Source organism: Rhinatrema bivittatum, chromosome 6 (assembly GCF_901001135.1).
Source record: "Rhinatrema bivittatum chromosome 6, aRhiBiv1.1, whole genome shotgun sequence".
NCBI lineage: Eukaryota > Metazoa > Chordata > Amphibia > Gymnophiona > Rhinatrematidae > Rhinatrema > Rhinatrema bivittatum.
In genome coordinates, this window is record NC_042620.1 from 1,074,589 (window position 1) to 1,091,737 (window position 17,149).

At 46.2% G+C, this 17,149-nt stretch overlaps 1 protein-coding gene across 1 annotated transcript in view; it reads right to left on the minus strand.

Moving 5' to 3' along the window:
• The window catches only part of LOC115093339 (unconventional myosin-X-like), a 556,890-nt gene that overhangs the window by 426,638 nt on the left and 113,103 nt on the right, over positions 1-17,149 (minus strand). The window contains exons 13-16 of the mRNA XM_029604967.1: positions 5,488-5,554; positions 4,968-5,060; positions 2,930-2,998; positions 6-88 (exon numbers count right to left, since the gene is read on the minus strand). Of these exons, the coding sequence (XP_029460827.1) occupies positions 6-88; positions 2,930-2,998; positions 4,968-5,060; positions 5,488-5,554 (312 nt within the window). The remainder of the gene's footprint in view (positions 1-5; positions 89-2,929; positions 2,999-4,967; positions 5,061-5,487; positions 5,555-17,149) is intronic.

Consider the following 17,149-nt stretch of genomic DNA (forward strand, 5'->3'; position numbering starts at 1 on the left):
TTTACCTGCTGTCTTTCAGCATGTTCAGAATATCATCCCGAAAAGTATCTCTATTTTTCTCCAGGAATCCTCTCACATCATACAGGACCTAGCATATACACAAGAGAGTGAGAAAAAATACTTAGCACAATAGACAAGATGGATGAAGCACTCCTATACACAACCCTGAGTAACAATGCAACATTACACTTCTATACCATGTATCTATATCCATCCTATCCCTGTCACATCATACATCATACATCATACATCTACGGTTCCATGTAAAGCTCCACTCTCTGTTGAGCAGTTCTTTGTTTTATGTAAACCGGAGTGATTTGTAGTCCCTACAAGAACTTCGGTATATAAAAATTAAAAATAAATAAATACAGGACCTTGCACACACACACAGGAGAGTGAGAAAGGATACTGCTACATTACACTTCTATACTGTGGATCTATATCCATCCTATCCCTGTCACATCATACAGGACCTTGCACACACACACACACACACAGGAGAGTGAGAAAGGATACTGCTACATTACACTTCTATACTGTGGATCTATATCCATCCTATCCCTGTCACATCATACAGGACCTTGCACACACACACAGGAGAGTGAGAAAGGATACTGCTACATTACACTTCTATACTGTGCAACTATATCCATCCTATCCCTGTCACATCATACAGGACCGTGCACACACACACAGGAGAGTGAGAAAGGATACTGCTACATTGCACTTCTATACTGTGGATCTATATCCATCCTATCCCTGTCACATCATACAGGACCCTGCACACACACAGGAGAGTGAGAAAGGATACTGTTACATTACACTTCTATACTGTGGATCTATATCCATCCTATCCCTGTCACATCATACAGGTCCGTGCACACACACACACACACAGGAGAGTGAGAAAGGATACTGCTACATTACACTTCTATACTGTGGATCTATATCCATCCTATCCCTGTCACATCATACAGGACCTTGCACACACACACAGGAGAGTGAGAAAGGATACTGCTACATTACACTTCTATACTTCCAAGCTGAAGCTGAGATAGGTAAAAGCAGCACCCATGCTGAGGCAGGAGGTGAAGGCAGCACACTGCTCCCCAGAGACACATCCTCCTTTCCTGACTGCTGTGAACAGCTCTGGACCCAGTGTCATCTCCACAATGTTTACAGCACATGCAGGAACTAAACATCTAACAAGCGTCTGCTCTTCCAATCTCCACCTCATGATGTGGGAAATTGCAACCCATAACATCCTTCAGATATGAAAGCTTCCTTCCTGTAGCCCAACCGTCACTCCTGTAGATATCTGTGTGACCTCAGAATTAAATTTGTAATCCAGTAAGAAAGATCCCAGCATACAAAGATTTCACCTCTGAAACTACCAGAACGTTGCAGCTGGGAAAGAGATCAAGAGCTCAGGAGGCACGAACAATTGTATTGGAAGAGGTGGAATATAAGTTCCTAACAAATAAGTATTTGGAAAAATATAATAGCACAAAGCATTAAGGAGCTGGAGAGTGAGGTGAAAGTTAGCAAGAATTAGCTTGGATTCAGGTTCAATTGGTGTCATCAAACTAACCCCATCAGTTCTTTATCACATGAGGGCATCCCTAATACAGGAATAATAATAATAAGATAAAAATAATTTATCTTACTCTGCTTTGCTAAGGTCACTGGCAGTACCACAAGACAGGTTTCTGTAGAAGCCAAAGGAAATAAGATTGAAAAATGCATTTTCTATATGAATTAATAATGGACTAGCAGGCAGGTTTCCCAAGAAGTGAAGACTGGAAATAAATGCAAGGGTGAGCTCAACATGAGCCACTTTATTTGTAACTTATTCACGAATGAGCTGCGTGGAGGGGAGGCCTCCAGTTACACGGCCGTTCTTGCTAATGACCTGAAGGTAGGTCAGGACATGGTCCTTCCAGGTGAGACTCAGTATGGACAAATGCACAGCCTCATACTAGGACCTTCATCTAGACATTTATATATTAAACAAGGGGTTGTAAGATGTAGGGCTGCAGGGGAGTAACTTCAGAAAGTATTTCTTCATGGAGTGGCCGCAGAGTGGCCATGACCCTGTTTTAATGTAATACCACCCCCCGTTCTCCTATCATCCTTGCATTTTACTCTTCCTGTTCTAGTTCCAGGATTTCAATGTTTCTCACTTATGCTCCTTATGTAGATATATTTTGTTACACCTCATTTCATATCGTTACCTACTTTTATGTATTGCTTCCCCAGCTGCTCCATGTAAACCGATGTGATGTCCTTCCAAGGTCGGAATAAAAAAAGCCTCAAAATAAATAAATAACAAAATTCCACAAAGCCTGGGAGAAGCAGAGAGGATCCTTTGTAAATAGAATCGGACTCCAGCTCAGAGTAATGCAGACGTTTTATTCCAGGAAGCCCTTAGGACAGTCCACGTCAAACTGGGCAACCATATGTCCGACCCCTTCCCGACGGATGCAGGGGTCCCCCAGGGATCAGCACTCTTGGCAGCTCTATTCACCATTTATATGCAAATTACTCTCTGATCTAGCAATCATTTCCTACGGAGACAGAGACGCAGCCCAGGTCCTTCACTGCTACATCCCATAGCTGAGAGGAGTGGTTATTATACCCCTTACCCTAAACCTTAACCCTTCAGGGTAATCCAGGCTCTGTACAGAGAGAAAAGAGGAGCACCAGGTCAGAGAAGTGCACCCCGAGGGGGGTAATGTAGAGAGAGGAGATTTTACCCTCAGGAGGGAGCCCCCAGAGGAAGGAGAGAGGATCCTGAGGGATTAGGTAATCTGAGCAGGACTTAGTTTTGTATTTAGGGCTTTTCGTCTCGTTGCGTCCTGAAAGAGGGAGTGAGTAGCAGCTCCGCTGAGAGGGTCAGTGGGAACAGGACCTGATCAGATAAACTTACCTCTCCTGCATAATGCTTGATCCCAAACATGTGATCGGCTACCCGGGACTTCACGTAGTAGTGGTTATCCTAAAAGAAGCAGAAACCATACACACAATTTTACAAGTAATGCAGTATTGGTAGCCTCATCTCCAATCTCAGAAATCATTAGGTCTTTCTTCTGCCCAAATCATCGTCTTCCTTCCTCCTGCGTTTTCTGCATCCTGTACTCATGGAGGAGAGCCTGCAGGCCTCATGATTGACCTTCCCCTGCCCCAGCCTGCCAGGACCAGCAGGATTCCCGAGGAAGCAAGGACCTTCTCCCCCGTCCAGAGCAGGGACCAGCAGGATTCCTGAGGAAGCAAGGACCTTCTCCCCCCCGTCCAGAGCATGGACCAGCAGGATTCCCGAGGAAGCAAGGACCTTCTCCCCCGTCCAGAGCATGGACCAGCAGGATTCCCGAGGAAGCAAGGACCTTCTCCCCCGTCTAGAGCATGGACCAGCAGGATTCCCGAGGAAGCAAGGACCTTCTCCCCCCGTCCAGAGCATGGACCAGCAGGATTCCTGAGGAAGCAAGGACCTTCTCCCCCGTCCAGAGCAGGGACCAGCAGGATTCCCGAGGAAGCAAGGACCTTCTCCCCCCGTCCAGACCATGGACCAGCAGGATTCCCGAGGAAGCAAGGACCTTCTCCCCCCGTCCAGACCATGGACCAGCAGGATTCCCGAGGAAGCAAGGACCTTCTCCCCCCGTCCAGACCATGGACCAGCAGGATTCCCGAGGAAGCAAGGACCTTCTCCCCCCGTCCAGACCATGGACCAGCAGGATTCCCGAGGAAGCAAGGACCTTCTCCCCCGTCCAGAGCATGGACCAGCAGGATTCCCGAGGAAGCAAGGACCTTCTCCCCCCATCCAGAGCATGGACCAGCAGGATTCCCGAGGAAGCAAGGACCTTCTCCCCCCGTCCAGAGCATGGACCAGCAGGATTCCCAAGGAAGCAAGGACCTTCTCCCCCCATCCAGAGCATGGACCAGCAGGATTCCCGAGGAAGCAAGGACCTTCTTCCCCCGTCCAGAGCATGGACCAGCAGGATTCCCAAGGAAGCAAGGACCTTCTCCCCCCGTCCAGAGCATGGACCAGCAGGATTCCCGAGGAAGCAAGGACCTTCTCCCCCCATCCAGAGCATGGACCAGCAGGATTCCCGAGGAAGCAAGGACCTTCTCCCCCCATCCAGAGCATGGACCAGCAGGATTCCCAAGGAAGCAAGGACCTTCTCCCCCCGTCCAGAGCATGGACCAGCAGGTCCTTCATGAGCAACAAAGAAGCAAGGGAAGAAGTGAGATCTGACTGTTCCAGTATCATCTCAGCTCAGGAACACGGATCATTTAAACCACTCAGCATGCAGACCTTCAGATACCTGAAAGGTGTTAACGATGCAGCTCCCTCCAACCTTTTCTGGAGGAAAGCAAACAGTGTAACTAGGGGTCACGATATGAAACTTCAGGGGGATGACTCAGAATCAATGTCAGGAAATCTTTCTTCACGGAGAGGGTGGTGAATGCCAGGAACGCACTTCCGGAGGAGGAGGTGAAGATGAAAACAGTAAGGAAATTCAAAACGCCATGGGATAAACACTGTGGATGCCTAAAGGCTACAGGATGGAAATGAAGAAAAGGATCCATAGGGATAACCTGCATGGAGCGGCAGTTACTACCCTTAACAGAAACATGGGGGTAACCTGCACAGGGCAGCAGTCACTGCCCTTAACAGAAACATGGGGGTAACCTGCACAGGGCAGCAGTCACTGCCCTTAACAGAAACATGGGGGTAACCTGCACGGAGCGGCAGTTACTGCCCTTAAGAGAAACATGGGGGTAACCTGCACGGAGCGGCAGTTACTGCCCTTAAGAGAAACATGGGGGTAACCTGCACGGAGCGGCAGTTACTACCCTTAACAGAAACATGGGGGTAACCTGCACGGAGCGGCAGTTACTGCCCTTAAGAGAAACATGGGGGTAACCTGCACGGAGCGGCATCCATTTTGTATCTTTGGTCTACTCACGCTGTGCTGGTTGTGAAGCTTTTCCAAGAGGGTGCAGTCTGTGCCTTTAGGGAATCTGCTTTCCTCATTGATCAGTGCCAGCAAACCCAACTTCTACAATGCAGAGTGAGAGAGAAAGGAAAGTGAGAGTAAACATGGACGAGAAGGCAATCCGGCATCGTGCAGCTCATATCCAAGCAAGGCTGAACCAATCCACTTCACAGCGCTTCGCCCCTCTGTAAGTCATTTCAGGAAAAGTTAAAAACATGGCAGAGGGGTCACTGTGAGAAGATTGAGATTGTGATTAGGAGCAGGTTTTGGGGGAGATCGGGAGGTTATGGCACTGTTTGCTTGCGGGTGTTGGGGAGGAATTTATAGGCCTAGGTATTTGTGACAGTTTTTTAAACAGCTGGACACCATCTTGGGCAGGTTTATTCCTGGGAAGACAGAAATATAAAAGTTATCCTAATCACTAGAATTTCCTGATACATAGCAACTGCCCATCCTCTTCTCACACCAGATCACAGAGGGCAATCAGTACCTTTTCAATGAGATCCAGACATTCAGCATTATCCATCCAGTCAATGGCCTCCCAGCTTATTCCCTCCCTGGGAAAGCAAAGCATAAAACACAAGGAGAATCAGCACGGGAAATGAATCTCCAAGAACCTAAGTTTAAAGCAAGCTCCAAAACTCTAAGTGTCCGAAGCCACTCAGGACTTCCAGAATGCAACCCCACAGTATATAATGTATATTTACACGTTCCTGCTGAGACCAGCTGGCGTGAAATACACATATGCTATTTTCAACTTTTATTTTACCATTAGCTGCAGATCCCAGATTTCACTTGGTGCATTAAATGCATGTTTGAAAGCTGTCAGCAACTAGGGATGTGCATTAATTTCATAAGTTTACATAAGTTTACACAAGAACTAGACAAGTTCAATTCTAAAAACTCTTTGAACCCCTATTCAATACCCCATAGAACAACACAAAGAACTCCATAGATCATCACAAAGAATTCCCCAAAGAATTCTTCAACTTTAACTCCTTGGCAGCCCAAAAGTACAAAATGCAATTCCCAACCTCCTGACAGTCTTAAAAGCTATAATCAACCCCACACAGAAGTTATCTGCCTCTGCCTATATTAGGCTATGTATATTGTATTTCTTTGTTTAACCCCATATATTCATTTCCAAGTTATTCTTCCTGTTCTCTGTAAGACATTTGCTTGTCACTGTTATTGTTCAAAATGTAAACCGAATTGATCAATAATTCTGTTATTGGAAAGTCGGTATAGAAAAAACTTTAAATAAATAAATAAATAAATAAGTTTATAATATACATTTTTTACGTGCATAAAATTTGATGTGTTTGAGTACAACCTATGCACGAAGCGGACAACTTTCAAACAAAATATGTGTATTTCCATTCCGTTTATGTTTTACACAGGAAAGTAAAAGAGGATTTACTCATATATATGGCAGCGCATACTTTTACCATATTATTTCATAACCTATGTGTATGATATATTCACTTTTTATAAAATGTCTATCTCCAACACGCAACAAACATATATATGTAGGTTTACGTGCAAATTCATACAGTGCATTGAAATTATGAATATCAATGCACTGAATTCACATACTTTTCCTACCTATTTTTAAAATATATGTGCGTATATTTTATGCACAAAAGTAAAGCAGGACTTACTCGTGTGAGTCCTGATTTGTGTGTAAACGTCAGCCAATTTTAAAATATGCACATGTAAATTAAATTAACCAGTTTAGCAATTAATCTGCCAGTTCATCCAGTCTTTCTCCAGATCACAGACAGCTCCTGCTCAGTCAGTACTACACGATAAATACATTTAATATCACTCACACCAGAGAGTCAGTAAGTGTAAAACACACACAAGCAAGCTTGGAAATGTACACATGTGGCACATGTAAGTGTTGGCCTCACCCAAGTTGCCCCTAGACTGTTCCTTTTGTATGCAAAAGTGAAAATATGCACGCATTTTCAAGTTTACAAAAATATGGAATATGCGAGTAGAGGCTACTTATGTGTATATGTACATTTTTACCTGCATAAGGTTTTGAAAATGCAAATGTTTGCACATAAAACAGCATTTACTGAATAAACTACCAAAATGAATTATCGAGGTAAATGGCAATAGCTGATAACTGCCAGGCTCAAGGGCCACCACTAACAGACCTGGTAAGCAGGATGGGGACCTGATGACGGGGGTTAGCCAGAAAAGCTAGGCCTAGTATTAGCAGGTCTGAAGTTAGCTGGATGAACATATCTGGCTGTATTCATCAGTGCTGTCACACTGCTGAATATCTTGGATAAGTTAAAGGAAAATTGGTTCTTACCTGCTAATTTTCGTTCCTGTAGAATCATCGTTCAGTCCAGACTGCTGGGTTATGCCTCCTTTCCAGCAGATGGAGACAGAGAAAAACTTGAAGGGCACCCTCTCTTAACACAGTGTGCCACCTGTGCCCCTTCACTATTAAGAATATCAAAGCAGAATAGAACAATATGATACCAATGGGTAGATCAAGCAAGAACTGAATTAATAGTGACTATAACTATATACAGGAAATAAGGTTCCATATTAGGAGCTACCACCCAAGAAAGAGATCTAGGCGTCATAGTAGATAATACATTGAAATCATCAGCTCAGTGTGCTGCAGCAGTCAAAAAAGCAAATAGAATGTTAGGAATTATTAGGAAGGGAATGGTTAATAAAACGGAAAATGTCATAAGGCCTCTATATCGCTCCATGGTGAGACCGCACCTTGAATACTGTGTACAATTCTGGTCGCCGGATCTCAAAAGAAATATAGTTGCAATGCAGAAGGTACAGAGAAGGGCAACCAAAATGATAAAGGGGATGGAAAAACTCCCCTATGAGGAAAGGCTGAAGAGGTTAGGGCTTTTCAGCTTGGAGAAGAGACGGCTGAGGGGGGATATAATAGAAGTCTTTAAGATCATGAGAGGTCTTGAATGAGTAGATGTGACTCGGTTATTTACACTTTCGAATAATAGAAGGACTAGGGGGCATTCCATGAAGTTAGCAAGTAGCACATTTAAGACTAATCGGAGAAAATTCTTTTTCACTCAATGCACAATAAAGCTCTGGAATTTGTTGCCAGAGGATGTGGTTAGTGCAGTTAGTGTAGCTGGGTTCAAAAAAGGTTTGGATAAGTTCTTGGAAGAGAAGTCCATTAACTGCTATTAATCAAGTTTACTTAGGGAATAACCACTGCTATTAATTGCATCAGTAGCATTGGGATCTTCTTAGTGTTTGGGTAATTGCCAGGTTCTTGTGGCCTGGTTTGGCCTCTGTTGGAAACAGGATGCTGGGCTTGATGGACCCTTGGTCTGACCCCACATGGCAATTTCTTATGTTCTTATGTTCTAAGCTCTTCTGTGGAGGTTTCTTAAGTCTGTTGTAAATCTTGTGGATATTTGCAAATCAAAAAAGTAAGTGAAAAAGTAAGCGAGCGGACTCTCCAGCGAATAATACACCCTCCCAATGGGCATCATCTGGGACGTACCAGAGCTTCCCGAAGTAGGGTGGGAGCTGGAGAGTCCCACTCGGATGACCTTACTGCTAAAAGTTCCAAACACTGGAGCTTGAGCATCTAGATGATAATGTCTAGCAAAAGTGTGTAGCGATTTCCAAGTTGCCGCTCTACAGATTTCCTGTGGCGATACAAGCTGGCTCTCTGCCCAGGAAGGTGCTTGTGAGCAGAAGGAATGCGCTTTGAGACCTTCTGGAACGGGTCGTCCTCGGCAAATGTAAGCGGAAGCGATCGCTTCTTTCAGCCACCGGGCAATTGTAGTCTTGGACGCTTTATGACCCCTGTTGGGACCACTCCAGAGAAGAAACAGATGATCCAAAACCTGAAATTTTATTTATTTATTTATACAGCTTTTTTATATGGTTATACAGAAACCAAGTTTCTATCTCCATGGTTTACAAGTTAAAAATACAAATAAAATATTAAATTAGAATAAAAATTACATAAAACAATCCAATGAAAATAAAAAATAAAAATGCGACTAAAAGATATCTAAATTCATAACTAAAAAGAAACAGTAAAAGCAAAGACATATTTATTTTATTTATTTATTTAATTTTATATACCGGCAACCGTTTGCACATCGTGCCGGTTTACAGATAACTTATAACAAGGATATATATAGGCAAAGCCTTTACAAGGAACATAGTGTAACCTAAAACATAGTAACAGATCAATAACTAGATAAATAGGGGAGGGAGGGGAGGGGGTGATCGAGACAAAGGAGGGGGCGGGGGGGTGAAGACGGAAATGTGAGGGGAAAATATGTACAAGGAAACAAAGAACAAGTGGTATGTACATAGGTTGTGTGCAATATTTGAATATGCGCAAGGGCAACAGTGAATGGGGTAAGAAGATATGTACGGTGCTAATAAGTGATAATTTATTGTGTGCATGATGTTAAGTGAGGGGTTTGTGGTTGTCTTGAGGGGATGGGTGTGGGTCCTGTGGTGGGGGTGTTAGTACTAGATGGAGGTTGGGTTAAGGTGTTTATAGGTGGTGAAGGTGATTGGGGGTATGCTTGGAGGAAGAGCCAGGTTTTGAGTTTCTTTTTAAAGGTGGGTGTGGAGGTTTCGGTGCGAAGGTCAAGAGGCATGGAGTTCCATAGGGATGGGCCTGCGAGGGAGATGGCCCTATTGGTGGTGGAGATGAGTCTTGTGGATTTTATAGATGGAGGAAAAAGGGTTCCACGAAGGGAGGAGCGGGTAGGTCTTGTGGAGGTACGAGGGAGGAAGGGTGGGTTTAACCAGTTGTAGTGTTCGTTAGTAATACTTTTGTGGATGAGGGTAAGGGTCTTGTATAGGATGCGTGAATGGATGGGCAGCCAATGGAGATTAATGAGGGTGGGGGTAATGTGGTCTTTCTTCTTGACATTAGAGAGGATGCGTGCAGTAGCGTTTTGAAGGAGTTGGAGAGGTCTGATGTGGGAGGCAGGGAGTCCAAGTAAGAGTGCGTTACAGTAATCGATTTTTGAAAAAATTAGTGATTGGAGTACTGTGCGGAAGTCATGGAAGTAGAGGAGGGGTTTGAGTTTGAGGGTTTGGAGTTTGAAATAGCAACTGCTAAGGATAGATTTGATATATGGTTTGAAGGTTAGATGGTTGTCAAGTATAACACCCAAGTTTCTTGTGTCGGAGATAAAGTTAGGAGTCTGAAGCGTGGAGGGACAGGGTATGGGTGCATGTTTGGAGGAGATGAGGAGGAGTTCAGTTTTCTGAGGGTTAAGGGCTAAGTGCATGTCGGTGAGAAGTTGGTTAATGGAGGTGAGAATGGTGTCCCATTTATGTAGTGCAGTGAGTACAGTATCTGTGAAGGGAATGAGTATTTGCACATCATCTGCATAGATGAAGTGTGTAATACCAAGGTTGGAAAGGAGGTTTGTGAGGGGGAGCATGTAGATGTTGAATAGCGTGGAAGAGAGGGAGGATCCTTGGGGGACGCCACAGTCGAGATTAACAGGGGGGGGATGTGAAATTATCAGTGAGGACTGTGTAGGTGCGGTTTTGGAGGAAGGACTTTATCCAGGAGAGGGCAGTACCTGAGATTCCTATATTGGTGAGAGTGTTGATGAGGATGTTATGATTTACAGTATCGAAAGCAGCGGAAATATCTAGCATGGCAATGAGATAGGATTTACCGGCATCCATTCCTTTGATGATGGTGTCTGTGAGGGAAAGGAGTAGGGATTCCGTACTGAGGTGTTTACGAAAGCCATGTTGTGTAGGTGGGAGTATGTTGGATTGTTCTATGTGGTCAGAGAGGCGGGAGTTAACTAGTTTCTCAATGATTTTGGAGAGGAAAGGGAGATTGGAGATGGGACGGAGATTGGATAGGTTGAAGGATCAAGGGAGGGTTTTTTTAGGATAGGTTTGACCACAGCTTGTTTCAGGGAGTTGGGTACCAGGCCGTGTTCCAGGGAGCAATTCACGATTTTGGAGAGTGAAGTGGCTATTGTTTTAGGAATAGCGAGTAGTAGTTTAGTAGGGATAGTGTCTGAGGGGTGGGAGGAGGGTCTCATCTTTTTTAAAATGTTTTCTATTTCTAGTGTTGAGGAGGGTTCAAAGGAAGTGAGGATGTTAGGTGTGTGTAGGATGGGGGGGGTTATACTATTAGTGTTGGGGGAGTTTTTAGTGTTAGGGGTAAACTTGGCGGTGATGTTAGATATTTTGTTCTTAAAGAATAGGGCAATATCATTGCATCGGGTCTGTGTGGAGGGGACTTGGGGTGTAGACATATTAGGTTTGGTAAGATTTGAGACTAGGGTGAACAGTGCTTTTGGGTTGAATTGGAGGTGGTGAATTTTCTTGGCATAGTATTCCTTTTTTGTAGTTTGAATAGCGTTTCTATATGCGTGCATGAGTTGGTAATAAATGTTTTTTGTGGCAGTGGTGGGGTGTTTGCGCCAGTGTCTTTCTGCTGTTCTAAGCTGGATTTTTTGGGTTTTGAGTGTCTGGGTGTACCAGGGTTTTTTAGATGATTTGGTTTGAGTGATTGTTTTTTGAATGAATGGGCATAGGTTGTTGGCGATTTTCAGGGTAGTTTCTGTCCAGGTGGATATAGCACTATCTGCTGTCTCCAGGTCAATATGTTTTGGGATGTTGGAGCAAGCCGTGGTCAGGGTATCTATAGGGCAGGTTTTACGGAATTGGAAGGATTTAGGCTGGGTGGGGGAGGAGGTGGGAGGGGTTTGTAGAGAGAGAATTGTGTTGATGATGGAGTGATCGGACCAGGGGACAGGAAGGCATGTGGGGGAGTGGATGATGTTTATGAGTGAGTTGGTGAAAATGAGGTCAAGGGTGTGACCAGCTTTGTGGGTTGGAGAGTGGATGAGTTGGGTAAGGCCCATTGCGTCTAAGGTTGTGATGAAGGCTTCGCATGTAGGGGATTGAGGGATGGTGTCAACATGCAGGTTAAAGTCGCCAAGGAGTATCGTGGGGATGTCGGGGGAGAGGGAGATGGTGAGGAATTCAATGAGGGGGAGGGGTCTTTTTCTAGTAGACCAGGAAGGGTATATATAAGGCATATTTGTAGGGATTGCGATTTGAACAGGCCTACTTCATATTGGTTGGGAATATTGCAGGTTTGTGAGGTGAGCTTGAATTCTTTTTTAGTTATGAGGAGTAGGCCCCCTCCTCTTTTCTTTTTTCGGGGGATAGAGAAAATGTCATAGTTTTCGGAAGGTAGTTGGTTAATGAGGGGGGTGTCGCAGGGTTTGAACCAGGTTTCAGTTACTGCAAAGATTTCTGGTTTGGAGTCAGTTAGAATATCATTGAGAAGGTGTGTTTTTTGTTTAAGGGATTGGGCGTTGATGAGTAGAAGTGAAATGAGGGAGATGGTAAGGGCTTGGGAGGTGGGAGATATAGGGATGGAGGTCAGACGCCTTTTTTGAGTGTTGTGGTGGCTGTAAGAGGGGAGGAATAGTTTAGAGGGGGGTCCGAGTGGGTAAATGGGTGGACGATGGTAAGCGTGTGGGGGCATTATTGGATGGAGGGCTAGTAAACAGTTGTATTGGAAAGCAAAACAAATTGGGATATGAGGGAACGTTAAGGCAATTAAATAGGTTTAAAACAATTGTAGCAGAATAATGCAGATGCATGTACGGTATTACAAATGAACAGATTGAGGCAACTTAAACAAACTATTGCACTTGGTGGGAGTAGTGGAGTTGGAGTAGAAGACATGCAATTTCACAGCTGACAGCAATTGGCAAGGGTAATGCAGGAGAATAGCTTAATGTAATATAACAAACAATTGCAAATTGTAGTAATATAACAACTAGTAGTATTATAACAGTTACAAATGGTAGTCAGGCATTTAGATAACGTAGGTTATGAAGTGCAGATACTGGACTCACTTACGTTTGATACGCTTGACGTGTAAAGAACACAGTATTGGAAATTTGTAACATGGGGTGGCAGAAGTTTGTGTATAGTCCATGGCCTGTTCTTAGTGCATTCTTGTCTCCAGAGGGCAAGAGTCGGATTTTGACGGGGTGATCTTAGCCTTAGTCACATTACTGGATGCAGTGTAGGAGGAACAGTAGAGCGCTGCACTCTTAACTCATAACATGGATCTCAACCTGTGTCTTGCATATCAACCCCATAAGATGTTAAGACGACCTGCATAACATCCAGCTGTTTCAATTCTCTAGAGTAGGGAGCCTCTCGATCCAAATCCGGAAAAGCCGGAAGTTCCACCAACTGGTTCACATGGAAGGCCAAGACCTCCTTTGGAAGAAAAGACGGGACCGTTCGGAGCAACAACCCCACCTCAGAAAAACAGAGGAAAGGTTCCCGACAGGACAACGCTTGAAGTTCCGAAACCCATCTAGCGGAACAGATTGCCACCAAGAAGACCGCTTTTAGAGTTAAATCTTTTAGGGCCATCTGCTTGAGGGGCTCAAAAGGAGGCTCAGACAACACCCGCAGGACCAGTTTAAGACTCCACGACGGAGGATGGAAATAACCTCCTCCAGATACCCTTTTTTCCTCAATCGTCTCCTCTAAAAAGACATGCTGCTAGACAAAAGCAATCCGCCTGATCGAAAAATACTGGACCCTGGCGCAGAAGGTTTGGAAGGTGTCCGAGGCGAAGAGGGCCTGTTGTGTTTGTGGCATCTTGTAGACCCTTATTCGCAGTGGAGATGACTCCTCCCATGAGGAGGGGCCCCGTGGGGAACCACAGCGATAGGCTAAACTCAGAGAGCAGACACTTGTAGGTGGAAAGCTTTATTATACTGCTGTAGATAGATGGTATGAGGCAGGAAGGAAAGGCACTGACGTCCAGCAAGGTGCCAATACGTTCAGACAGTCTCAGATGATGTCTCACCAAGATGTTCAAGGTAGATAGGAACCCGCAGTGTGGGAAACGCCAATCCTGGTGGGTGGAGTTGGAGAACCATATCATAGAGGTACTCCCAGGAACAGAATGTGGGTGTCTTCCTAGCAATGGAGATGGTGGGACCAAATGTCCGTGGTGCAGGAGACCTGGACTGATAGGTCCTCGAGGAGCAAGTACCTGATAGCACAGGAGATCCTGAAAGAAATAGAGAGAGATCCCCGAGGAGCGGTTGTCTAGTTAGTAGAAACCCCGAAGGGTTGGAGGAAGCGAAAGGCCCCCGAGGAGCTGGGTGCCTAGAGCTTCGTTAGGAGCGAGATTCCCCGGAAGGTAGTGAGGCATCTAAGCGAGCAGCTTAGAGCGGTCAGAGTAGCTAAACCGAAGTCCTTGCTAACTCAATGATGGTAGCGTAGTGGAGGCTTTAAATACCTGGAGGTATCGATGCCATGCGGTGGAGACACCCCCGAGGTTCCCACCATGACGTGAACTTAAGCGTTGGCAACATGCACGTGCGCACGCCCTAGGAGGCCATGGGACGGAGCATGGCGGACTGGGACGCCCATGCTGAGTTGGAGATGCCGAGGGTTTCGGCACTCGGCACCCATCTTGCCCAAGGAGGAAGAAAAGGGTAGAAAAGAGGTAAGGCAGAGTGGTCGCAGCCGTCTGCGACTGACAGACACAACAGGGCCATCCAGCACTAGGTTGACTAGTTCTGCAAACCATGGTCTCTGGAGCCACTCCGGTATGACGAGAATAACCATCCCCAGGTGAACTTCTATCCTCCTGATTACCTTGCCCACCAGAGGCCAAGGAGGAAACATGTAGAGCAGGATGGGCCCATGGGAGTACTAGGCTGTCTACCCCTTCCGATCCATGTTCTCGCCTGCGACTGAAGAAGCGCGAGGCCTTCACATTTTTCTGGGTCGCCATCAAGTCCAGGTGCGGGACACTCCAATGGCGAGAGAGTAGCGACATTGCCTCTTCGGTCAGCTCCCACTCTCCGGGGTCTAGACGCTGACAACTTAGGAAATCTGCTTGCACGTTGTCGACTCCGGCTATGTGGGAGGCCTGCAGCTGAGCCAGATGGCGCTCCGCCCAGACCATCAACTTGTCCGCCTCTGAAGCTACCTGCCGCTCTTCGTTCCCCCCGATGATTGATGTAGGTCACTGTCATCACATTGTCGGACAGTACTCGCACTGCTCGATTGCGGACCAGGGGGAGGAACTTCCTTAATGCTAACCACACCGTTCTAGTTTCCAGGCGATTGATGGACCAACGTGCTTGCTCTCGTGACCATTGGCCCTGAGCTGACTGAGTTTGACACACTGCCCCCAACCAGAGAGGCTGGAATCCGTGGTTATTCTCACCCACTGAGGCACTTCGAGATTCACTCCTTGCTGTAGGTGGTCGAGGACCAGCCATCAGAGCAGGCTGGATCTGGCGAACTCAGGGAGTGGCAAAGGGATATGGAACTCCTCTGAAATCGGCTTTCAGCGGGAGAGTAAAGCTCATTGTAAAGGCCGCATATGAGCAAAAGTCCAAGGTACTAAATCCAGAGTTGATGCCATAGAACCAAGAACCTGCAGATAATCCCAGACCTTGGGAACTTGCAGGGACAAGAGATGTTGAACTTGAGCCATTAGCTTGAGAGTGCGCTCATCCCTGAGAAAAACTTTGCCGGCCTGAGTATCAAAGTGCGCCCCCAAAAATTCCAGGACCTGGGTAGATACCAGGTTGCTCTTGGCATAGTTGTCCACCCAGCCGAGGAAGCATAGAAGATTCAACACTTTTTGAATTGCTAGGCAGCAATGTTCCTCCAACTTTGCCTGAATGAGTTAGTCATCGAGATAAGGGTGGACCAGGACCCCCTCCCAACGAAGTGCCGCTGCCACCACGACTATGACCTTGGTGAAGGTACGGGGAGCGGTAGCCAAACCGAATGGGAGGGCTCAAAACTGTTAATGGTTCCTGAGGATCATGAACCGCAGGAACCTCTGATGATCCTTGCATATCCCAATGTGAAGATAGGAGTCCGACAAGTCCAGGGAAGCCAGGAATTCTCTGCTGCATACCGCCGCAATGACAGACCGCAGAGTCTCCATGCGAAAATGCGGAACCTTGAAGACCTTGTTGACATTCTTCAAGTCTAGGATTGGATGGAATGACCCTTCCTTTTTGGGGAACACGAAATAGATGGAGTAGTGGCCTGACCCGCACTCCTCCAGGAGAACAGGAACAATAGCACCCAGATCCTCTAGCCTGCAGAGGTTCTGACATACTATTTGCTTCTTCTCTGGGGAACCGCAGGGGGAAACCAGGAAGTGATCTTGTAGGGGACGAGCAAACTCTAAAGTATAACCGTGTTTGATGACGCTTAGAACCCATTGATCAGACGTGATTTTTACCCATTCCTCGTAAAACAGGGAGAGCCAACCCCTTATCAATGGAACTGAGGAGTAGGCCAGCGCTATCTCATTGTGAGGACTTGGGGCCCGAAGGTCCCTGAGAGAACCCATCTCAGGCAGATCTGCAGTCATGAAGGGAGTGAGCCCAAGACTGCGACCTTGCCGAAGGGTGTCTCTGCCCAACGGATGCGGGTCTATTCTGGCACAGACGGCGCTGACACCTAAAATGAGCGCGAGAGGGAAAGAAATTCCTGGATCCCCTAGGTCTGTCCTCTGGGAACTAATGCAGCTTATTGTCCCCCAAGGACTTGATTAGTTGTTCCAGATCTTCCCCAAATAAAAATGTACACTTAAAAGGGAGCGACCCCAACTATGACTTTGAAGAAGAGTCTGCTGCCCAGTTGCAGAGCCAGAGCAGTCTCCTGCCCGAAACTGCTGCTACCATGGTCCGGGAGGAGACCCGGAGAAGGTCATATAAGGCATCAGCACTGTACCCAACTGCGGCCTCCAAACGCTCCGCCTGCTCTGCTTCTGGGGGAAAAAGATCTCTGGCACTGAGGAGTTACTGAACCCACCTCAGGCTCGCACGTTGCATAAGGCTGCTACAACACACAGCCACCCTGACCCCAAGAGCTGACACTTCAAAAATTCTCTTAAGATAGACCTCGAGTTTTCAGTCTTGCAGATTTTTAAGAGCCACTGCACCCATGACCGGGATAGTCGTCCTCTTGGTGAGTGCGTAAACCAAAGCATCTACCTTCGGGACTTTAAGAAGATCCAGGGAATCCTCCGACAATGGATACAGTTTGTCCATTGCCCACCCCACTCTCAGGCCCGCCTCAGGCGTATCCCATTTTTGCATCATCAA